The following is a 25210-nucleotide window of genomic DNA, read 5'->3' on the forward strand; positions in this document are numbered from 1 at the left end:
ATGTGAAGCTGACTATGTCAGTAGTGCAAGATTTTAAATTCAATTGGTCACAATCTAACCCCATGGTTCAATACAAAATTTATAATAAAACTATCAACTTGCCATTCAGTGATTTTTGTGCAGCAATCAAAGTGCCGCAATGGGGATCATGCGAGAAGATAAAGGGATCGCCGCAAGAGCTCTTGGACCTCTTCAAGATTATTCGTCATGGAAGGAGTTTCTCAGAGGATGATGGTAAAATCAGTAGTATTCATTTCCCAGCTATTCGTTACTTCGCCTATTTCATTACCAAGTGCGTTCTAGCGAGAAAGAATGGAGGTAAAATAACTATCCCGGATCTAGCCTTTCTAGCCGCTGCATTACAAGGTAATAGGACTTATAACTTGGGAGCTTTGATAGCCAACAGACTTGCCACTAACCGTGAGAAGGGAGGAATTTGTGGGGGTCTCATCGCCTCTCGTTTATTAGCTATGCATAATGTGAGACCTCACCATCTTGATATTCCGCTCCCCATGGAGAAACTTGACATAGCTTCCATGATTAAGCATGAATTTCTTTCTAGGGAACCTGTCTTATAGAATAACATTTTACAAGAAATCTTGGACAAGGACTAAGAAAGTTGAAAAATTAGTAGGATTGCCTGCACCTTCTCTGTTTAACTTTGATTCCAGGGAGGATTGGTCAGTCACGGAAAGTGCGGTTAACGCATACATCGAGGAGGAAGCCATCGTGCACGAGACAACACAGATGAGGTCGAGGAACACCTCGACTCGTCATCCGATGCAGCAAGCTCTTCGCATCCACAAGCTGGGTATGAGGAACCCCCACGCTTTTCTTCTGCATCGGCACCTTATTATGACTACTCCACATATGATCCACCGGCGTGGAACCCAGGCCCTCGATGGGGTTGAACTCCACTTAGGACAAAAGCCTAAGCTTGGGGGGAGGTATACCAGCATCACTCATTCTTTGCATATTATGATTGCTGGATACTTGTATATACTTGTTTAGTCTCTTTGAGTGGTTTTCTAATGAGAGGAAGATGATATTTGGGGAAGTGCTGCCTGAAAACAGATTCTGGACTGTTACCGTAAAAATTCGTGCGCACAGCCAGAACGTTATTTTGCGAAGCCAATTTTTTTGCATGTTCCCCAGGTTGTTATCTAACTTTCATTAGTTGAACACTTTTTGAACTGAGCAACGTAAGATTTTTGTAAAAATCGATTTCTGTACTGCTGTCAGGTTTTGGCAGATTTCTGCCATCTCGCTTTTCTGTGTTTCTTTTAGTTTGCTATTTCTTGTTTTCACTTTGTTTCTTTCCTAAAACACAAAAAGACCAAAAATATTTCTGTTGTTTCTCTTCATCATTTGTTTATCTTGGTTTCTTGCATTTGTTTCGCTTTATTTGCTATTGCTAGTTTGCTATAAGAAAACCCAAAAAGATTTTGCTTTGTTTGCTTGTTTCCTTTTGTTCTTGTTCTCAAATTCGAAAACACCAAAAATATTTGCTGTTCTTCTTTGGTTTGTAAAGTTCATTATGAGTTCAATGGTCTTCGGTGGCTGGAGCGTGGTTTTCATTTCATATTATCCAAGCGACACAAGTGAAAAGGCAATAATGACGATCTACGACAATCTGATTGTGGTGAGAGGCTGGTATGAACTCTATTTGTTTTCATTTTTGTACATATACTCATCCATGTGAGCATGCTTAGTTGGTTCATGTGAGGTATATGTCATTTAAGAAAGTCTAGTAGTTCATGATCTCTAATGTTTAGCTCCAATTTATTAATATGAGTAGCATGTCATGGATGTTTGCTTGCATTGTTTTATTCATAAGTAAGTATGGCATTGTGGTATCCTCCTCTGAATAATTCATTTATATCGACTTGGCACATGCTCACGCATGCATATGCCTGATCAAAAGTCAATTAAGCCTCCATGATTTACATTGCTTCAGAGTTCTTGTATCACTTTTATGCCTCAGTTAATTTATTTTGCCGCAAGCATGATTATGACGATTCACTGCTCTCTTGATTTGTCGCTCCCTAGTCTTTTGCTAGCCTTCACTTGTACTGAGCGGGAACGCTGCTCGTGCCTCCAAACACATGAAAACCAAGTTATTCCAAAGTGTCCACCATAAATACCTATGCATGGCATTTCAAACCATTCCAAGTAAATTCTAATGCGCTACCTTTAAAACCTTCAAAATGCTTCTTAATTTGTGTTAATGTTTCATAGCTCATGAGGAAGTATGTGGTGTTTAGCTTTCAACCTTGTCATTTACTTTTGACGGACTCTCATATGGACTAGTGGCACATCCGCTTATCCAATAATTTTGCAAAAAGAGTCGGCAATGGGATTCCCAGTCCCGAATTAATTAACTTAAATAGACACTCCTCCATGGTTTGTGATTGTTGGACGGCACCCGAAGGATTCGGTTAGCCATGGCTTGTGTAAGCAAAGGTTGGGGGGAGTGTCATCATCATAATAAAACTAAATTAAAAAGGCACTCCTTCATGGTATGTGATTGTTGGCAGGCACCCGAGGATTCGGTTAGCCATGGTTTGTGTAAGAAAGGTTGGAAGGAGTGCCACATAAAAATGCAAATAATTCATGGGAGCCGCTCTTGAAAGTCCGGTTGGCGAGGTAGTTGGTGTACCCATTACCATTCGTTGACAACAACAAACACCTCTCAAAATAATTTTACTCATGCTTTACAGATGAAAAGCTCTAGCGCATGTTAATCCCCGCTTCCTCTCGCGAAGGGTCAATCTTTTACTTTTATGTTGTGTCTCCATCCTTTCTTTGAGCACTTTCTTGAGAGCACAACTCGTCATTCTTAGTATAATATGCTTGTCTCAAAATATGATTGATTGTGGTATAACTTTGATGCCTTTATCTTTGACAATCACTACTTCTAGTCTTTCTATGAACTCCGGAGGTGCCCGGGCATTTATGTTTTGCCAATCAAATACGGGCAAGCGAGATACCACTTTATCATACTCTCTTATGAACATTGCAATCCCGCTTATATACATGATTCATGATGCTTATTATTAATTGTTGGTACCTCTTCATGATTGACATAGTCTGTTAGATGATCTTATTTGCATCTATCTTATTATGAACTGCTTAAGTATTAGCCATATCATGAGAATATATACATCATATGAGCAAATGTGTTCGTGAAAGTTCTTTTATCGCTCAGTTGTTAACTGAATTGCTTGAGGACAAGCAATAAGCTAAGCTTGGAGGAGTTGATACGTCCAAAACGTATCTACTTTCCCGAACACTTTTGCTATTGTTTTGCCTCTAATTTGTGTATTTTGGATGCAACTAACACGGACTAACGCTGTTTTCAGCAGAATCTGTTCGGTGTCTCGTTTTTGTGCGGAAATCCAACTTTCGGGAAAAACCTCGGGATTTTGACGAAAGGGCCTATTTTCCCGAATGCGACGGAGCCAGAAGGACAATTGAAGTGGAGGCCCGAGGGCCCCACACCATAAGGCGGCGCGGCCTAGGGGGGGGGCCGCGCGGCCCTATGGTGTGGCCCCCTCGGCTGGCCTCCGACGCCCCCTTCAGACTACTTATTCGCCTCGACCTAAAAACGCCTGGAGAGAAGTCGAAGTCGCCAGAAACACTCCAGAACGCCGCCATATCGCGAAACTCCGTCTCGGGAGCCAGAAGTCTCCGTTCTGGCACTCCGCCGGGACGGGGAATTGGAGGAGATCATCACCGCCATCACCGCCAACGCCTCTCCATCAACCAGCCATGCTTCCCCCATCCATGTGTGAGTAATTCCCCCGCTGTAGGCCGAAGGGGATGGTAGGGATTGGATGAGATTGGTCATGTAATAGCATAAGATTGTTAGGGCATAGTGCCTAGTGTCCGTAGATGGTACTTTTATGATATTGTTGCAACTTGTTATGCTTAATGCTTGTCACTAGGGCCCGAGTGCCATGATCTCAGATCTGAACATGTTATTGATTCATGAAGATATTCGTTGTTTATGATCTTACCTGCAAGTTGTATACACATGTCGCTGTCCGGAACCAATGGCCCGAAGTGACAGAAATCGGGACAACCGGAGGGAATGGTAGCGATGTGAGGATCACATGTGTTCACAGAGTGTTAATGCTTTGCTCCGGTACTCTATTAAAAGGAGTACCTTAATATCCAAGTAGTTTCCCTTGAGGCCCGGCTGCCACCGGCCGGTAGGACAAAAGATGTTGTGCAAGTTTCTCATTGCGAGCACGTACGACTATAATTGGAACACATGCCTATTGATTGATTAGTACCTGGACACCGTTTTATTATTATCCGCAAATGCCCCGCTATGATTGTTACATGAGTTTCTCTCATCCATGCAACGCCCGTCATCCGTCCCCGTGCCTACGGTATTTTAATCCTCGCTGTTTACTAAAATCACTACTGCTGTCTTTGTTACTCTGCTGCTGTTATTTCACTATCGCTACTACTATAAAACTCGTTACTATCGATAAACTCTTGCGAGCAAGTCCGTTTCCAGGTGCAGCTGAATTGACAACTCCGCTGTTAAGGCTTTCAAGTGTTCTTTGTCTCCCCTTGTGTCGAATCAATAAATTGGGTAATACTTCCCTCGAAGACTGTTGCGATCCCCTATACTTGTGGGTCATCAGAACTGCCGTCGATGCCACCATGACGTCAGACGGCTCCACCATCCTGCACACATACATCATCCCGCTTCTGTCGTCGATGCCCTGCAGCACCATGCCACCGAGATTCAACGCCAACAATGTGGTAGATGCATACCACTCCACCAACATCCGCCAACATCCAGCAGCTGCTCCAAAAACGATGCCCCAAGAGGTAGAACGACGCAGGGCGTGCCGCCATCGTCCGATCCGGGAGACCCGGACCTAGGGTTTCCCCCGGAGCAGCACGAGTGAGAGACCGCAGACTGCTACGACGATGCCTTCAAGAAGGTAGCGGAGCGACACGTCGCCATCGTCCGCTAACCGAGGTCGGAGCACGGTTTTCACCGGCAGCCGCACATCCCCAACCCGCCGAGTGTAGTGCCAAGACGGGCAAAGATGACACCTTCGACAAGGTAACGATGTTGACCGACGCCGCCATCATCCGCCAAGACCGAGGTCGAGGCTCAGTTTTCACCGGCCGCCATGACACCCCGGACTAGATCTCGCCGCCACCCTACCGCCCACACGGCCAGGGCCACGGCCCACCGCTCGCCGCGAAGAAGACGGCACCGCTGCCACCATCCGAAGCCGCCGCTCCAGCGTCCAAGGCCCCCGCCGAGACCACCACCAGCAGCCCCTTCAGCACCGAAGGCCGCCGCCTGATCCCGAGAGCCACCCACCGCCACAAACGGAGGAGCGGCTGCCGGAGTCGCCGACCAAGGGGGAGACGCGTCGGGGGTGGAAAGCGTCGCCGGGCAGCGACCTCACCCCCGGCAAGCCCAGCCCGGCCACCTTCCTTCCATGCGGTTGTGCTAGGCACCGGGGGCCGCAGCCGAGGGCCAAATCCCCGCCACCCCTTCACCGGCGCCGCAGCCTTCGGCCGGCAGCACCTCGGGGGGGGGGCGACGAGGAGGGAGAGAGGGGGGAGGACGGACGGGGCGGCGGCGGCTAGGGTTTGCCCCTCTCGGTCGCCAGGAGGAGCGACGCGAGAGGAGCGACGCGAGAGGAGCGAGAGGAGATGGCACAAACCACTGAATATTGTTGTCTTTGTCTCTATTACACAAATTACTCATTTTATGTAACTTTTGCACAAAACATCATATATGTGTAATGTGTTGCATATCGGAGTATAGGAACGAACTCGTGAAGGAAATGTTTTTATATGGAAATGAAGAAATCCAGAGTAAATAATGAAAATCTAGAATTAATCTGCTTAACCTTCAACTTTATCTTGTACCAAATTTATTTCTCTAAATTATGTCAAACTTTCCGTTATACTTATGCCACATGGTTTCATTTACTAGACTTCTTTCACATTTTTTCTGAAAAGTTGGAAGTTGTATCGAATTTGACCGAATCTTAGAAGAAGTGACAACTTTTAAATGGGAAGATAAATTATTTTCAAACATTTCCAGATTATATTTTGTCTATTTTTATTTCTTTTTCACTATTTTTTGGGTGAATCTCACAAAAAATGATAAATACTTATAAAATGGTCTAAACTATTTCAACTTTTCACGATATGTTAGTTATATTGTTCAAATACTAGAACTGTTTCATTTTTTGAGATGTTCAAATGAATACCCGAATCCTCAACAGTTGAACCTCCAAATTGGTTTTATCGTATCAAGGTTAGAAAATGAGGTTTGATTTCATAATATCTGCATCTACTCGGGGCTGAGTAATGGCCGTGCGCAAATAATCATCATTGGGAGTTGCGAACTCCCCAAACTTTTTAGCTACCATGCTATCAAATTTTTATGAGTTTTTAGATAATAATAAACAAATATAAACTAAGAACAAAAATGTAAACAAATATTTTTGGGTTTTTTATTAAGAACACAAAGTAAACTACTAACAAGTAGTAAACTAAAACAATAATTGAATTATTAAAAGAATTCCTTAATGACCTCACCCGGGGTAGCGACCCCGGCAACGGAGACAGAAAAATGGTTGGTACATTCGATCCAGATTACAGATTGTAGTACCAAAGTTTTTCCCATAGAGAACCTAGGTTATCGAATCCACGGGAAGATTGTTTTTGGTGTAAGATCACTCAAGCGAGACTTCTAGTCTTCCTTTAACTCTTTCCTTACAGAACCAATGTTTTCTTGTGTTTGGTTGCGCATCGATGATTGGAGATAGGCCTAGGATTAAGGTTTCACCACAACTATGCGTTCATAGATGAGATTTAAAATATACAATAAAGCTCACATGTAACGATATAATAGTCAAGATAAAGATGCAACACAATGTGGGCAATTCGTCCTAATGTGCACTATAATGCTGGAGGCCACGGTCTTCACGGATCAATTATCCACCTCGAGTTTCAGTGCAACACGTAGAGTTGTGGTATTAAGACAAATCAAACAATAGCCTTAAGTTTAATGATGTCACAATTACTCCCTATATGATAACCACACTACCGATCCATGAATATTGTCACTTGAGTATCACGACAAATCATGCAACTAACTCTACTCAAACCTTGATAACTTTACCGGTTTCTCTGATTCGGGTACATGCCAAACCTTCAAGATTGAGATAAAAAGATATTATGCATGAAATGGATCTCTACTTTCATATTGCACAATATCCCATAAAAAATTAGATGCAGATAAAGACGCGATGCTAGGCCTCAGCCCATGGACCAAGTGGAGTATTCACACATAATTGGATCAACAATAGTAAACAATTTATCATAAATTTCAAAGAGATAGATGATCATTAGTCTTACAATGCCGCCAACAGTGAATCAAATCTAGATTACAAGTAGACGGAGAGAGGTTGAAGAAGATGATGATGATGAGGCGATGAAATCGATGGTGTCAATGGCAGAAGCGTCAAGGCTTCGGTGGAGATGGGATCTGACTATGGCGGTATAATGAGGTTTTTCTCTTCACGAGTCTTTCAAATGCCTCGGATCCATTCACATTTTATATTGGGTTTGACGAGGCGGAGGTACCGACACATGGTACGGTCAAGTTGTACATGCAGGCATGACCTTAGCATGGGTCATTAAGTCTTCTGCGAATCAGCACTTGACCCTGGTTGACTTGGTGATACTTTCAACCACCTTGACACGCCTGGGTGGAAGGAAATCATTGTTGGGATTGCCCCCTTCCGATCCGTCTCCAAGGTCCTCCTGGCCTCCTGGGGGATGGATCCTCTACAACCTTCTGGTTTGATCTTTGGCTTGGAGATCAAACCCTCTGCGAGCGCTTCCCCAATCTCTTCTCCCATTCTACCAGGCCTAACGTTAACGTTGCCTTGGCCCTCCCCCTTGGCCTCCGCAACTCCCTTGGACCCCGCTTGACGATGGCCGCGGCGGCTGACTTTCGTGCCCTGTCCTTCGAGCTAAGCCTTGTGCGTGTTCGCATCGACATCCTTGATCTACGTGATGGCCGCCTCACTAACAAAAAACTGTCAAACAAAAGTTTCTATGTCAATTCTTTCAGGCATCTGCAGGTTGATGAAGTTGCGAGCAAGGTCTGGAGGAGCGCTGCCCCCTTGAAGTGCAAGATCTTCTGCTGGTTGGCCAGGAAAAAGCGTCTCCCCACCAATGAACGGTGCTTTCGCCACAACATGTCCACCTCCGCAAACTGCCTCTCCTGCGACCTCGACGAAGACACAGATCACTTGCTGCTTCGCTGCCCCCGAGCTATGGAAGTCTGGGCTTTCTTCCATAGAGACTTCGACCCCGGCACGGTTTCTAGCTTCGATGATTTTTGGCTAGAGCGGTGCGACACTTTTGAAGAGACCACCATCAACACCGCCATCGCCTGGAACATCTGGAAACGGAGAAACACCCGCACCTTCAATGGCGTCCCGGAAACCCTCTCCCTCGTCTCCAACAGGTGCATTGAAGACGTTAGGCTTTGGGCCTACAGATGCAACACCCCCTCCTCGACCTCCCTTCTTAATTCTTGGTGTAATGGATATGAACCCCCCCCCCCTCCTCTTACCCCTCTAAAATCAGATATGTAATGAACCCTTGTATTCTCGGTTGCTAGTTATAAAGTTGTTCAGGCTGGCGTAAGCCCGCCGTAGTCCAGGTAAAAAAAAAGGTGTCGTTGATGTTAATGTACAAATACGAATGATGTCTATCTACCCACAAAATAAGACTGATAATTTCCACCAATATCTATGCCGGCGTAAAATGGCCGAGAAAGTTCAGTTTTATTCCTCAAATCTGGCCGCACGAATGGCCGAACAGGTCTTGGACATCGCTGTTGGTCCGAGGCGACGGGCAGCGAGCAAACAAGGACGACGGGCGGCGCAGGCAGCGGTGTCGCGGTTGTGAGGCGGAGCAGAGGAAGGGCGCGATTTAGGTGTCAGAATGGCTAGCGTGTCACTCACAGACTGGTTCGAGAGCAGAAGCGGGGACGCGCTCTCAGGCTGTGAATTGCGAGGAAGAGTTACCTTGCATTTCTGCAGGCTCGTGCAGAAGATGGTCCCGGGTGAATGTTCCTCTCCGGCGGGTCGTACTGAATTCCCCACCCTCCTCGCGCGTGGCCATCCCATCATCCTGTCTCCACCGCACCGTCGTGGTACCACGAACTCACCTTCTAGTCGCCTCGCTTGCAGCTGCAGCGGCGTCGCGCCGAGCTGGCCGCCACAGGGCGCGCCGCGCCGCGCAATAACTCCGGGCCTTCACTTCTCAGGCGACCGGCCATTGATTGCCTTCGCCGCCGGATAGATCCGAGCGGCCGCTCTGTCGGTCTGCTGCTCTGACAGGCCCTCTCTCCCGGCTTGATTGTGCACAGTAGATCCATCTACCTTGCTCGCTCGCGGCTCGCCCCACGGCTGCGGCCGCCATGCATGCTATGTTGGCCGCCAGATATCAAACCTTCGGCGAGAATGCCCTCCGTATCCCCCCAGTTTCTCGATTTTCTTCCAGGGAGACACCGCTCCCCTTTGCAGCAGCAGAGGTTTGTTCTTTTCTTGCGATCGACGTGTAGTTCTGTATGGTTGCGCGCATTCAGAATTTCAGATAGGAGGACCAGCGAAGCTCAACGGCATGGGCCTCATATCGTACCACGAATGAAGTTTATGACCTAACCGAAATTCATTGTGAATTAGTTAGGGCTGCTATTGCTACTGAGGCTGGTCATAGTGGGTAGTATCATATAGTAGTATCATGTACGTAGTATATGATATTTTTCTATAAAACTAGATCTATAGTGCATAGTAATCATAGACTAGTATCATAGTTTTGCTATATTAATTGATTTGTAGAATCCCAATACAAATTTGTGTACAAGATTTATTTGATACTAACTTTTCTCGTGATGTGCGCTATGATACAGTATCTACCTGTAATACTCTAATCTTCTCTCTCATCCATAATTACTTGCCACATCAGCATTTTTGGTGGGGCTGGGATGCATAATACTAGCTATGATACTAGCACTATGACTAGCCTGATCGTGAGATGATGTACAGTACCAAAGTCCAACCAGGAAGTGACCTACCGACGCTGACAGATAACTGGAATCTAGCTAGAATGACGGAGGCGAATGATTAGTCATTAGTAGTATATGGTACTCCTCCTACTCTTCTTGTTAATTCCCCTTCTTGGTTTATTCCTACGTAGGTCCCCTCTTGTTTTTGTTCTCTTTACTAGTTAAGATCTCGAACCAGACCTGCTCTAAAGACAGTAACTCGTTCCCGAATACAGGTGATGGATTGTTTTACTGAACCTTACGACGATGATACTATATATATCAGGAGACTTCAAATCCAGGAGAAAAGTAACGGGGAAGAAATTCGTCTTGAATGTTGAAAGCTTGTGCTACCTACATATCATGGGCATGCATATGACGCGCTCATAGAGCTGTCTCCGTAGTGCGGACGATCATCCTTCCATATCCTCAATGGCCATACTTGTAGTTAGGGTTGCAGGTGATGACCACTTCCTGTCCCACCACCACCACCACCACCACCCCAAAATAGGGCAGAAGGAGGTTACGAATCAAAGTGAATTAAAGAAGGATTAGCTACAACTTATGTCCCGCATCTCGGCACGCTTTCACCCCTACTTGTAGTTGGTATAGTATGCAACACTCGGGTTTTTGGCGTTAGCGCTCATTAGTTGATTTATCTAGAACGTCTCATGCATGAAAACAAAGCAACTAAGACGAGACCATTCAAAGCATGCAAACAACTATAATCCAATGGATGCCACCTTAGTCGGGGTGGTAGTTCCAAAGTTTTCTTATGATCATATCGGGCAACATCGGCTAGCGAGCGACGATTTCTTCTTGAAGTTGTTGTCTTGGAATGTTACAATATCAATAATTCTCTTTCTCCTTTTAAGCCATTTGTTTTGGCATCAATGTTTGATGTTGTTTTTAATACTCATTTCATCTCTCAAAAGAGACACATAATTTTTTGTAGAAGTCAAGCAATGTAAAGATTAGCCAATTTATAGAGAAAAGTATTAACATCTAAAATACAAATCAATACCATTCAATACACAATGAAATATATTTTAATACTGTCTCTACGTAGTATGATATTATCTCCGTTCCAAAATATAAGCCTTTTTCTATAGCTAAATTATTTTTTAAAGGCTTATATTTCAGAACGGTGATAGTTGTTGTCAATATATTTTTCTATAAGCTTGGTTAAATCTAACATTTCTTGACATGTCAAAGGTAGTAGAAATATATTATTGTGTGCACAGGTTTTTCCCCTTCAGGGAAAGTTGACATTGCAGCAAACATCCGTTTATGTTAGAGGATAACAAACACTCTTTGTAAAAAGTTGCACATCTTTCTAGATGTTAATCTATAATCAACAACCATAATTATATTTTGGTTGCCCAATTATATCATGTTTGAGTTGTTTTATATTGTAAAATAATATCCACAACAATACGAAAAATGTTGCGTAATAAAATAGGCAAGCCCTTAGTAGACATTATCATACTCACCTCAACGGCAGTCTGCCGTCTTAGTTCCTAGTCAACAGACTACTATATGTGAATTACATGATACTACAAAATTGGGACTACAAGGGCAACATTTAATATTTCAAAAATTACCAGGTTTCAAATATGAAACTCATCTAAATAAAATTACTGTCAAATTTTAACTTCAATACTCATGCAAAGTTATATATACTTCAATGATTATAAACTACTCCCTTTGTTCTATCCTATAAGACAGTTCCTGCGAGCTAAAACAACTAACTAAAACGTCTCATATAATGGGACAGAGGGAGTAGAAGGCAAGCAAGAGAATATCTCTTCGAATGTGCGCGCGTGTGCGCATACGACCGTGTCTACTCGGCAACCTCCTCCAAAAGTTCAATCAAACAAGACACCTTTGGGATTACGTGGAGTTCACATATTCTTCTATGATACAAAGCCAAAAGTTAAAAAAAACTATCATGCCCATGACGTTTGCATATTTGCTTTTGCTTCAATCATGTAACTACTATGCTTGTTTGTCACCGGCATACGACACCTACAACAACAATGGTGTTCGATGTCATTACCAACTTTTATCCAATTCATCTTACCCCAAAGTTACCTAATTATCGCAAATTTACGAAAGGAAAGGGTGTCGTGTGCAAAAATACCTCCCCAAGATTTCCACGCCATCCGACACACGCACGCATATACAGACACGCGGCCCGCGAGCCCGGTTCAGAAAAGAAACCAAATCCTCTATTTCTGTATCGCCCGCATCTGTCGTCGGCGGCGGTGGCGGTGGCGACGATGGGGCCGCTCGAGATGGAGCCCATGGCGGCCGCGATCGGCGTCTCGGTGCCCGTGCTGCGCTTCCTGCTCTGCTTCGCGGCCACCATCCCCACGGGCCTCCTCTGGCGCGCGGTGCCCACCGCCGCGGGCCGGCACCTCTACGCGGGGCTCAGCGGCGCCGCGCTCTCCTACCTCTCCTTCGGGGCCACCTCCAACCTCCTCTTCGTCGGGCCCATGGCCTTCGGCTACCTCGCCATGCTCCTCTGCCGCCGCCGCGCCGGCCTCGTCACCTTCCTCGGCGCCTTCGGATTCCTCATCGCATGGTGAAACCCTCCCTCCTATCATCCTTGGCTACAGGGGTTTCATTCCACTGCTTAGTTTCCTTCCCGGTCATCAGCAATTTCGGATCCTTCATATATTTGCCTTTACCTGTGGGTAGTACCGGGCTGGAAATGTACAGTTAGCACTAGTTTGTTCGATTAGGGAACCAGAGGAACTGTAAGCAGATCTGCGGACGTGGCCGAGCCAGAGGATTGGGCGCTCACAGGGTTAAACAGTAGTTTATTGGATTGGAGAACCAGAGGAAGCCTGAGCGAGCATGGAACTTTGTTGTGGTCAAAACGGCCTCATTGACGATTTCATGGTGAATTTTTTTCTGGCTGGCTGGCCATGTGGTGCTATTTACGATTAACATTTTCAAGGCGAACCAGGATCTTGTATTAACTCAGCATGAATTTGCTTTACACCTGCAAACCTATGGATAGGTGGTCTTCCTAGTAAAGCTTGCAATGAATGCATATGAATAGCTAACTCATTTGCTCGGTTGCAATTTATTTTCTTATGTTGCTTTCTTAACTTTATGATGCAACAATGGTTTTGCAATGAATTCTCATTACTGCTACTTGTGCGCTATCCGTCTCAGTTGTTATCAGGTTGATGTTAGTCTGCATCATGTATGGTTAGGAATAATATATGACATATGTAGACATAACCGATTATGAATTTGTAATTGAATCTGAAGTAGTGTATTGTTCAGTGTAGAATCGTTTACTCCTTTACATCCCCTGCTGGCGAATGGTTATGCACAGAATTAAGAGGAAGATAATTGCTCCCAGGGACTTTTTAATTTATCATTTGGACTAGATCAGAGTATTTTGGAGCGCTTTATGCCTTGTTTCTTGCTTACATTTAACTTCTGTGTAGTTGTACGAGATTTCTCTTTATCTGACTCAAAAACTGCCAATGAGAGTTGCACCAAAATATCAGTGTTGAGATCGGACCTGATCACCTATTCTGTTCCTACTGGAGAAGTTCTTCTGTGTAGTCTGCATCATGTATGGTTAGGAATAATATATGACATATGTTGACATAACCAATTACGAATTTGTAATTGAATCTAAAGTAATAGTGTATTGTTGAGTGTAGAGTCCTTTACTCCTTTACATCCCTGCTGGTGAATGGTTATGCACAGATTTAAGAGGAAGATAATTGCACCCAGGGTCTTTTAATTTATCATTTGGATTAGATCAGAGCATTTTGGAGCGCTTTATGCCTTGTTTCTTGCTTACATTTAACTTCTGTGTAGTTGTACGAGATTTCGCTTTATCTGACTCCAAAACTGCTAATGAGAGTTGTGCCAAAACATCAATGTTGAGATCGGACCTGATCACCTATTATGTTCCTACTCGAGAAGTTCTTTCTTGTGTACTCGTTAGGTGCAGTTTTGGATTGCATGCTTTTAGTGGATCCTGTTAGTGTAAGTTGCGTCTGTACTTCATCGGTCGCTGTATATGGAACTGTATCTGCCTGTTTAGCCAATTAAACCTATGCACATAAGCACAGCTGAGAGGAAGCAAAGAGAAACATTTTTCATCTATACTACCTACCTTTTACTGTTGTTTTGCACCCACCTGCTTCAGTTTTTCCTGTTGTAAGGTTGAGTTTGACTTGGATATTGGTAGTGGTACTAGAGTGTAATTTATGATCTGTCACAGTGAGGGGTTGATTAATATGATCTATGTCGAAAGGAGGTTCAGGGATGAAAAAAATTAGTTCCTATCCAAATACCACCGACAAAGGCTCAAACGGGAAAGGGACTGATTGGTTCACGTAGCTGTTATTCATTTGTAGCTATTTTCAGGCAAACCCTACCGATTTGTTTAATCTAAGATAATTAATACTCAGGTATTGGTTTATGAAGATAAAAGTTATTTGATCGCCAATACACAGTCTGGACACTAGTGTTGTAGCGAGATATTGATGTATTTCACAACTGACTGCATCCCCATATTCTGGTTCCAATATCTTTCACATTGATGCTCCATTAAGCTCTGAACAAATTTTCCGTAAACAGATAGGTGCACTTATCTATAATCCCTAGCTATTAATGTGAATGAGTGATCCAGTGGGAACAGATGTTGAGAATTGATTCTATTACCGTTCTTATCAATTTTGATGCCTCTTCACCATCCTCTTCTACTTTGTTCTCATATGGTGCCAAATCAGGGTAGGTGCAGTTAATTATGTTCACTACCTAGAAGTATACATTAGCGGCAAGCTGGCAACCCAGTGTTGATTGGTAGTTTTAATTCCATTCTTATCGTTGACACGTCCTCAGCGTCCTCTTCCTCATTTTATTGTATGGTACTAAATAAGGCTTCCTGGGTTCACTGGGTAATCTATTTCTTACTGGGCTGCACTCTCGAATATTAATGGTAAAAGAAGGGGGCAATATGGCATGTTTTGGTCCAGTCCATTCATAAGATTTGGTTCCTGTTCCATTCGCAACTGAAATGAAGAAGTTATGGATTATATCAATTTTCCCATCTTTCACATGGTGTGCGGCTTACACTTCTGTAACAGAGCCTGTGTAGGACCAGACACTCTTATAGATTATCTGTATCCAAAATAGATATCTGTGAAATATGCCAATCGAACACCAAAAATCCTCCCCCTTCTTAGAACGTCCTTGCTGGCATCTGCTGTATATCTATGAGACAACAATCGGTCCTGTATAATGGGCAACCAATGAGCTAGGTAGGATTCTTAAATTGGTTGTTGAAGATAGCGGGTTGTTTGTCTAGATCTTTAAATGTATAAATGATTTTAAATAACTTCCCCGGATGCGATCATGTCCTTTATTTGTAACCTCGAGATTGTATTACTTATCGTGTCTAGCAAAGACGTTTACCCATGCTAGAACTTGCACAGCCATTCTGCTACACCAAATTATGCTAATGCCACCAAGCTTCCTTGGAAAAATGCATGTCGCTTTACCCCCACGCATAAGCTAATGTTAGAGCAATATTGGATAGGAAGGCCATCAAAAGCGGGCTGAGAGGAAATCTAATTCGGAAAGTGGGTATTAGATTCTACTGCCTACTATTAGTAAGATTTACAGGAAAGCACCAAAATCGTACATAATAAATGGTTCGCCTTTCCACATGATCAGTGCCTGTCCCGTGCCATGTTCACCTTGTATATTCTGCCACGTGACTAATATTTTTGGCAGTTTGGTCACTCGCTTTTTGTTCTGCGGTTATTTTGTATCATGGCCTGTTTTATTTTCTGGGTTTCTTGTCGCTAGTGAATTAATAGAACTCCTGCTATCTCCTATGTGATTTTATTTGTATATTCCCTTTTTATACCATGTAAGGAGTAAGCCTTATTTATCCTAAGCGGTATTATTTTTTATGTCCAAGCTTGCCTTGACACGTAGTTTAGTTGCACGAAGGATAAAGTGGTTATATATTGTCGATTACTTCTTTGCTTTTCAATATTGTGTTTTCTACTGTTTCCTTTTATACCTCCTAAGAATAAGGGTTCTCTTCAAAAATTTGAAAAGCGTGATGAATCAGCCAGCCTAAGTTGGTGATACAAGAAGGTACAATAATTTAGGGATTTGGTAGGGGCTTAATATAATGCATAGTTACGTTTAGACTAATTTGTTACAATAGAGAGTCTGGTCAGCAATTTGGTGTTGCATGTTACATTTACATATTGTGAATGTATTTAAATTTAACCCTCAGGCATGTGGATCGTACTACATAAAAGTTAAGACATTTGGAGATACTGACATTTTCTGTTCTTGTTTCAGTCACGTGTACTACATGAGTGGAGATGCATGGAAGGAGGGAGGCATCGATGCAACTGGTATTGTATAATGTTCTTTCTTGCTTGCGTTTATGTAAACTTAAGCTAGTGTTCACCGTGCAATTGTTGTTGGCTTACATATATGCATATGTTCAAATAATAAGATATTTTAAGAATTCCAAAGATCTAATGTTATCTTCACTTAATTTTGCATTTATTTTTGTATCTAGGAGTGGAATGTGTTGTTTTACTGAGAGACAGGGTGAGGATTAAAGCCATAGCAAAATAATTGTAGATAGGATGTATCCAGGGAATAACATAGCTGAATGTATACATGTAGAAATTCAACCATGTAACATCAGCTCTTACTTGTGCCACCCTCTGAATATAAACATCAACACATGTTCATGTGCCTTTTCAGAATTCCTTTGTTGTGCAATGCAGGTGCTTTAATGGTTTTAACGTTGAAGGTCATTTCATGCGCAATGAACTACAGTGATGGTCTCTTGAAGGAAGAAGAGGGTCTACGTGATGCTCAGAAAAAGTATCGCTTGACTAAGGTTCCTTCTCTAGTTGAATATTTTGGTTACTGCCTCTGCTGTGGTAGCCACTTTGCTGGACCAGTATATGAGATGAAAGATTATCTTGAGTGGACTGAAAGAAAAGGAGTAAGTAGTCTCCATCTACTTTGGGTATGTTACGCAATATTTTTCTAATTCCTGATATCATAAGATCTTCAACAGATATGGGCCAGCTCAACTCCTTCACCATTGTTACCTACTCTGCGTGCTCTGGTTCAGGCTGGAATATGCATGGGGTTATATTTGTATCTGTCAGCTATGTTTCCACTTTCACGATTTAGTGAACCCCTATATTATGAATGGGGCTTCTGGCACCGGCTTTTCTTTCAGTACATGTCAGGATTTACTGCTCGTTGGAAATACTACTTTATATGGTCAGTCTCAGAAGCTGCAGTTATTATATCTGGTTTGGGTTTCACGGGTTGGTCGGATTCTTCTCCCCCGAAAGCCAAATGGGATCGGGCTAAAAATGTTGATATTCTAGGCGTCGAACTAGCTGGAAGTGCAGCTCAATTGCCACTTAACTGGAACATTCAAGTTAGCACATGGCTAAGATACTGTAAGTTTTATATCTTGATATTCCAGTATAATGTGTCTAGATACATCCGAATCAGCGACAACTAATATGGAACAGAGGGGTATCATTTAAAGACTTATTACTACTTTCACATGATTGTTCACTTGCTTTGTCAGATGATATAATGTCTTTTCACTCCTGTTCCCTTTATAAAATAGGAAGTGCATTTACAGTAGATTGAGGGTTCTTTATACAATCGCATAATACAGTACTATGCATACCACTTTTAAAACAAGTGCAATCTAGGAGTTGGGAGAACATAGAAGCACTACTTTTCTCTGTAATCAGTATGTATTTATTTCCCCAAAAGGTTAAAGTATTTTTTATCTATGTGTATAAATAGAAATTAGTTGGTAGTGCATAATTCAACAGTGTTCCCCTGCTCGATTTAGAGGTTTTGTAAATTCATCTTGATCACTTGTTAATTCTTTGGAACCTTTTGGTAGTTGATTTATAATGTAAATGAGAGAAGCATGTATGCCTGTAACTGTTGATCTCTAGCTGATATATAAAATTCTGCATGTGTGCATTTAGTATTATGTTTTCAAAATTGACTTTTGGAGAAATGATCATCTGAAATTTACTTTTGCGCTAAGTATGGTATGCACTACACAGTTTATTTCATGCAAATGCCATAGCTGATGAGATGCACTTCCGTTGTACTTTTAGAACGTATTGAACGCCATACACTCGAGCTATGGCGTTCTCAATTGCATGAGACTAACATAACTTCCATGGTTCCACTAATCTTTCAGATGTGTACGAGAGGTTAATTCAGAAAGGAAGGAAGCCTGGTTTCCTTCAGTTACTTGGCACACAGACAGTCAGTGCTATCTGGCATGTGAGTTGTATTTCTCTCTCGATCTTCTATGTCTTGGTGTCTTCAGTTCATGTTCATTGTCTATTGGACTTGTCATGAAGCAGAGCTTCCTGAAGTTTGTTGGACCAATACTTGATAAATAAAACAAGAATGCTCTAGTCGGAATTTAGAGCTGCTGTTGTCCTGGTAGTGGATCCTTAGTATTTACCTTCTAAACTAGTGGCAGTATGCATCATTTTAAACTTGTGCTACCCATGATAATAACTGGTTTTACTTGTGACAAAAATACTTTTTGTTGTCTCAGCAAGCTGTTGTTGTATGATGGTTGATAACCAATCTCATGTCACATGTATTTGTCCATCAATCTGATTTTTTCTCCATTCTACAGGGACTGTATCCAGGATATATGATATTCTTTGTTCAGTCGGCATTGATGATAAATGGTTCAAAAGGTAACTCTCATGATATTTTCAGAGATGTACTTGATTGAAAGCTACGTGAGCTTGTAATCTGATTTGGCCTCCTCTTTCTATACAGTTATATACAGATGGCAACAAGCTGTGAGCAATTCAGGCCTCCACACTATCCTGACTTTACTAAACTGTGCATACACCATGATGGTGCTTAACTACTCATGCATTGGCTTCCAGGTTAGTTTCACGCTCTGGAATCTGGCTATACTTAACCCTGTAGCAAACCGAGACACAATCTGATCAGACTGCTTGTCTGAATGAACTCATGCACTCCCATTGCGTTATTCATCATGCGTATTCGAATTTGCGAGCATCATTTAGGATTCACTTAACCAAAACGATATCAACCAAATAGTAGGGAAATCAGGTTGCTTTGCAAACTTAATTAGTCAAAGGTCTGAAGTGCTTTAGCTTCTTCGCAAAGTAACTGTATGGCATACTGGTACTGGGGAACTTATCCTCATCAGGCACATCTGATGATTCTGAAAGGTACACTAGAGGTACTATGGTATTACTAGCAGCATTACCATTTTTGTTGATAAAAAAGGGCGCATGTTAAATTTGTTGCATTCCTTAGTTATTTCGTATTAGCTCACCTACTCTAGGATGAGCAACCATGGCTTTAATAGTCATCTTCCATACAAAATAGACCGATATTTATTATGTTGTATACTTTTGTGCTACTAGGTACTGAGCTTGGAGGAGACCTTAGCATCCTTCAAGAGTGTATATTATGTGGGCACGATTGTTCCTATCCTATGCGTCTTGCTGGGCTATGTTATCAAGCCAGCGAGATCTGCCAAGCCGAAGGCTTGCAAGGCAGAATGAGGAACAGAGTGAATGGATCATACATAGAGGAGTTACGGAGCTCCAGTGATGATTATGACAAGCTAGTTTTTCAGTTTACTCTGTGAAAGTTTCAGATTTAGCAAAATGATATTGTGGGCGCTCCAACTCCCCACACTTTGGAGCTCCATTGTAATTGACCAATCATCAAAAACGTGTTGTTTCCGTTTGGGTTATCCTCCATTTGTTTGTTTACCACATGCGCAACACATGATTTTGGCCCGAAAGCTCTTTGTTAGTACTAGTATTTATTTATTGTGTGAATGTTAAAGCCTTTTGGTAAGAGTTATTTTCTGACTGGTTCTGTTCAAATTGATAGATCAATGTTAAGTGCATCTCCAACAGACGCCCGGTAGCGGCCTACCGCGCGCTAAAAAAAATTACAGCGCTGTTTTTCCAGTTTTAGCGCGCGTGTTTGCGAATCGCTTCACCAGGCGCTGGATAATTTAGCGCTTCGCTGTTAAGCGCTTCACTAGACGTGGTAAAGCGTAGCGTGCGCGGCAGGATTTTGGCGCTTGATCAAATATAATATGCAACCATATGGACATAAATAATGAAATATATGGAAGACATAGTTCAAGAGCAATACATAGTTCAAGACTACCAACTAAAAGAAACATAGTTCATGCAAAAAAGTAGTAAAATACAATGATCATTTATCATCACCATCTTCTTTTGCACCTCCATCTAGTTCATCTTCATTTTAAACTTTGGTTATGTGTGCATCATTGGGAGTAGAATGAATTGGAGAAGATGGTATGAAGCCATCATTAGGACTAGGCATGGATAGCATTGGAGAAATCATTGACATGAATCCACCTGGAGTAGGCATGGATGGCATTGGAGCTCTCATGGCACCCATTCCTACATTCCCTCCCTGCCTTCCATTCCTCCCATTGAACTCGTCCCTCCCATAAAACTCATCTCCCCCATGGAACTCATCCCTCCCATGCCTCCTATGGTAGTCATTCCTCCCATGCCTTCAATGGTAGTCATTCCTCCATAGCCTCTCATGCCATCCATGAAACTCATTCCACCCATGCCTCTGTAGCATCCCATGGCTCTCATGGTACTCAACCTTTTATGCGCCAAGATTTAATCATACATGAGGTTGATGTACTCATTTTGCATGTCATCAAGGTTGGATGTGTCCATCAAAAAGAATTTCTTTTTTTTCTCAATGAGGCATTGATTCTCCTCACCTGCGGCCCTCTTCTCCTCTAGTGCCAACTTTCTCTCGTCCGCGACCGCCCTTCGCTCCTTGGCCGCCACCCTCCTCCTTTCGGCATCAACATCTTTCTCTCTACTCAACTTCCTCCCCTCTACCACATCTTTTCTTGCTTGCACCATAGCTTTGTTAAAATCTTCATCTCCGGACTTATTACTTGCTAGTTTACCTTGTTTCTTTCCAATTGGTCTTCCCCTTGTTGTTTTTGCAATCGAGTTAGGAGTTTCTTCACTTGATGATGAATCCTCAAGGCCAGTGACACCATCTATTGTTCCTTGATTGATTTTCCTAACTTGATTGGAACTTCTAATCCATCATGATTCCTCCACTGTTCTTCATTCTTAAGTTCACTCCAACAATGGTACAAAACAGATTTCTTCCCTTCAACCATCTTGCCCTTCTTGTTAGGCTTATGATCTCCCATGAATAAATTCTGAGCAATCTCATTCTACATAAGTAAAAAATAGTTATTAGTACAAATAGAACAAATAAACAAGATGAAAGGAACAGTTCAGTGCATATAGAACTTACCCTATCTTTCGCATTGGTACCACTTGGGTTTATTTTGTCAACATGTGCGCCAACACCCTCCGACCAATTTGAACAATCGGTGTTGATAACTCCCCATCGCGATCGAAGAGACTTGTCCGTGCACTCATATCCCCTAGTGCAAGTTCTGTTGTAGAAGTCTGTAATCCTTTCCTAGTATGTATCTTCTGTTTGATCCGTGCCGGTAGCCGGATCCATACCCACCTTGCACCACGTTTTGCAAAGGAAAACTTCTTATTCGGCAATGTAGTTGGCCGAACGCCCCCCTTGGGCGCATCAACCAAACCCTCACTATCTGCATCCACTCCATATGTACCACTACCAAGATGCATAGACGAATATTCTTGCGAATAATTGGACCCAACATTCATGTCTGACATGAATGTCTCACCATCAACACTACATACAAATTGCTATCAAATTCTATTCATCCACAGAAATACTATTTATCTAAACATGTATTTAGCAAAGAGAAAGTCCATACCTTGCTGTCATAGTGTCGCCGATGTTGGGCACGCCTGAATCCGGTGCAAATGCCTCCGGTTGCGGTGGTTGTGGAGGAGGCATCTGTGGCGCCGTCGCAGCGGCAGGCGCCGCGGCAATCTTCGACTTCTTCGCCCCCATTTTTTCTGCACTGCCGTGGCTGCCGCCGGCCGCTTCGTGACTGCCTTCTTCATCGGGGGAGGTGCTACCGGCACAGCGCTTCTGGTCACCGACCTTGGCGCCACGAACATGTTCCGCACGACCGAAGCGCTAGGGTTCGCCGTCTCCACCGCGGGAGAAGTTGCGGCCGCCGGATCGGAGTTCGTGGCAGCGGAATCCGACGGGAGAGGAGCGGAGAGGCCTGGCATCGCCGGTGAATCACGCGCACGGGAGCGAGAGAGGGGCGAAATCAGGAGCGTGAGAGGGGAATGGTAGTGCGGTTGCCTTTCGCGCGCTCGCCTTTACCTTTACCTTCGTGCGGTGCCGCGTGCGCTAAATATGCAGTGCGCTGGGAAATAAATAGCGCGCCGCGCGTTTGCTAGAGTGGCATTGTTTCGCGACGACGCGTTAAACTAACGGTTTTTATCATGCGGCCGTATTTTAGCACGTCTGTTGGAGATGCTCTAACACCTTCCCACTGATCACATAATGGAAGTGTGAATTCATACCATCTTGTCAGTTGGTAACAGCTGAGTTCCTAGAACAAACATTCGTGTGTTGACTACTACAGTACTACAGCACTCACTTTGAATGCAATTTTGGTGCGGATGGTAGCTGAATTTGAAACGATAGACGCTGGTCATAGACAAATGTATTTGACGGTCTCTTTGGCCTGGTCATATGAATGGTGCTATAGGTGTCTGTCTGTAGTGGTCCGGTCCAACTCCGACGTGATTGAGTGATTGATATGCGGTGGTTCTGGCGCTGCTGGCTGCGTCTGCGTGTTTGTCCAATTGTGCCCCAGCATATATGGCCAATTGGCCATGCACAGGTCATGGATTTGGCAGCCTAAAAGTGCCCGCCTGGTGCTCTGCTCTGACGCGGCCACTAACAAGGGCAGCTTAGTGAGCTAAAGAGCCTACAGTGGTATGCAGGAGGAGAAAGGGCAGTGATGCGACGTTAACGTGGCGCTGATCAGGTCGTGGCCTTGACTGCTGGCTGCCCTGCCCTGCCCTGGTCGGGTTCCACCGTTCCAGCTCACCAGCTGCAGTCATCCTCCTGATCCCGCACTCGTGCTGGTGCACTGGCCATCCCGAAGGAGCTTCTCTTTCCTGAAAAGCACGCCGGGATAAAAGCAAATTCTAGGGTTTCGTCCACTTGGCCAATGAACTCGTTGGTCTGCCCTGTTTTCGTGGCCTTGGGGTCTTAGAGGTGCCATGAACCACAACATCCTGCCATGCGAGAGTTTCTGTCTTTTTTTTTTTTTTTTGAGAAATTTGCAGTTTTCTTCATGATGGTGAGGCAGTGGTTACATCGTCCTTCTTGCCCTATTCCCGTTCTCTCGTGCGCCAATGGAGGGTGCTTGGAGTTGTATTTCACGGGGATCCGGTCGGGGTTGGTGTCAGTTGGTGTGGTTGGAGGTCTAGCCCTTCCAATATGTGGTTCTCATTTTGGCGATGGTTTGGTTCCTCGAGGTCTTAACACGACGACTTCTCGTTTGTCTACTACAACAAACTCTATACAACAAACTCTATTACGATAAATTTTGCCTAGCTTCGGTGAGGGTCCAAGGGAGGGGTGAGGATGTCCGCGCGTATTTGACTCGCTAGGTGGTCTAAGAAACTATTTGCATTTGTAAAAACTTTTACAGCTTTTTTTACATCCATTGATGACTATTAATAGATTGTTGGATCTTTTCAAGAAGTACATTGGTTCTAGAAGGACAAAAAAGTTTGTGTTATCCAAGGAAAAATTATGCTTTGGTCGCGCTGCCGTTAAGGTTATGCCCATGAATTTCTTCAGAGTCGGCGTCCACGGCTGAGCAGCGGAAAGAAGGCTCTGGCCTCTTCTGCGCGTGTCAAGCACCAGCACTTGGTTCGATCGTTGGTAGTCTTCCACCCGCCACAGCCTGGCGTGGGTATGGCGCTCGCTCATGCCCCGGACGCGACGCCGTGCAGCCTTTCCGTTGGCGGTGAGCCGGTGACCCTGGATACCACCGACGGCCGCAGACTGCACCCACATGCATGTTCATAGCAGCGACTCCATCGACTGTCATGGTTTGAACTTTGGCGGACCATTTATTTTTTCTGAACGGGGACGGGTCCTGAAGGATCCAGAAACTGCTCCATTCATCACATGTGGTGCGGGCGATCCACTAGTAGAAAATGGGCCAACAATCCTGATTTATTTGGATCATCAGTTTCGATTTTTGAACCGGGACCAACCAGTCGGAACTAAAGGGTCAACCTTTTAATCCCGGTTTAAATATACACTGAGACTAAAGACCCCGCCACTTGGTGCGGCTAGGAGGCTCGTGGTGAAGGACCTTTGGTCCCGGTTCGTGAGACGAACCGGGACTGGAGGGTCTCTGCCGCGGCAGAGAAAATTGCCGTTTCTCTGCCGCGGCGGAGGTTTAGGGTGGAGCAACGTTTCTCTGCCGCGGTAGAGTTTTAGGGTTTTATATTATTCATTCAATTCTGCAGTGCATACATCATTCAAGAAATCACAAACATCGTCATGTATATATAAACATCGTTATGAAAGTACAAGTAATGCATGTTTACAATATTTAAAGCCGGGACCAAAGGTATCATATCTATTCATATCCCTAACTCATAAATACGAACTCCCGAGGGTATTCTCCAGTTCGAGCTACGACCTCGCTAAGAAAGAATCCCGCAATTTTCTCTTGAATTGCTCGTATGCAATCCTCCGTTAGGAGAGAGTCCCACAGGCGTTCCATCTAAATTAAAAAAAGGAGATCAATATATATGAATGGAACGCAATACAATTGATGGTAATAAAATAAGATTATGAAATATTGTTCACGTACACGAACAGCTTGTATAGCCGCCTCCGGTTCCCTGTGATAGGTCATCTCGCGAATGAACTCGCAGACGTAGTATCCACATAAGTTCGATCAAACTAATAATCAAGCATGATATTGAAACAAAATATCAAAGAGATTCATGGACATAGCTATATATATAGTAGTACTTACAGGTTTATCTTTAAATA

General features: G+C 43.6%; 1 protein-coding gene across 1 annotated transcript; it reads left to right on the top strand.

The window, feature by feature from the left end:
* The first annotated feature begins 12387 nt into the window (after positions 1–12387).
* Positions 12388–20056, top strand: LOC124693043 (lysophospholipid acyltransferase 1-like). The gene is made up of 8 exons (XM_047226486.1): positions 12388–12707; positions 16481–16536; positions 16921–17144; positions 17220–17616; positions 18390–18475; positions 18843–18906; positions 18992–19104; positions 19615–20056. The coding sequence occupies exons 1-8, from the start codon at positions 12403–12405 to the stop codon at positions 19753–19755; spliced, it is 1386 nt and encodes a 461-aa protein (XP_047082442.1). The 5' UTR covers positions 12388–12402; the 3' UTR covers positions 19756–20056.
* The last annotated feature ends 5154 nt before the right edge of the window (positions 20057–25210 follow it).

Source organism: Lolium rigidum, chromosome 2 (assembly GCF_022539505.1).
Source record: "Lolium rigidum isolate FL_2022 chromosome 2, APGP_CSIRO_Lrig_0.1, whole genome shotgun sequence".
Taxonomy (NCBI): domain Eukaryota; kingdom Viridiplantae; phylum Streptophyta; class Magnoliopsida; order Poales; family Poaceae; genus Lolium; species Lolium rigidum.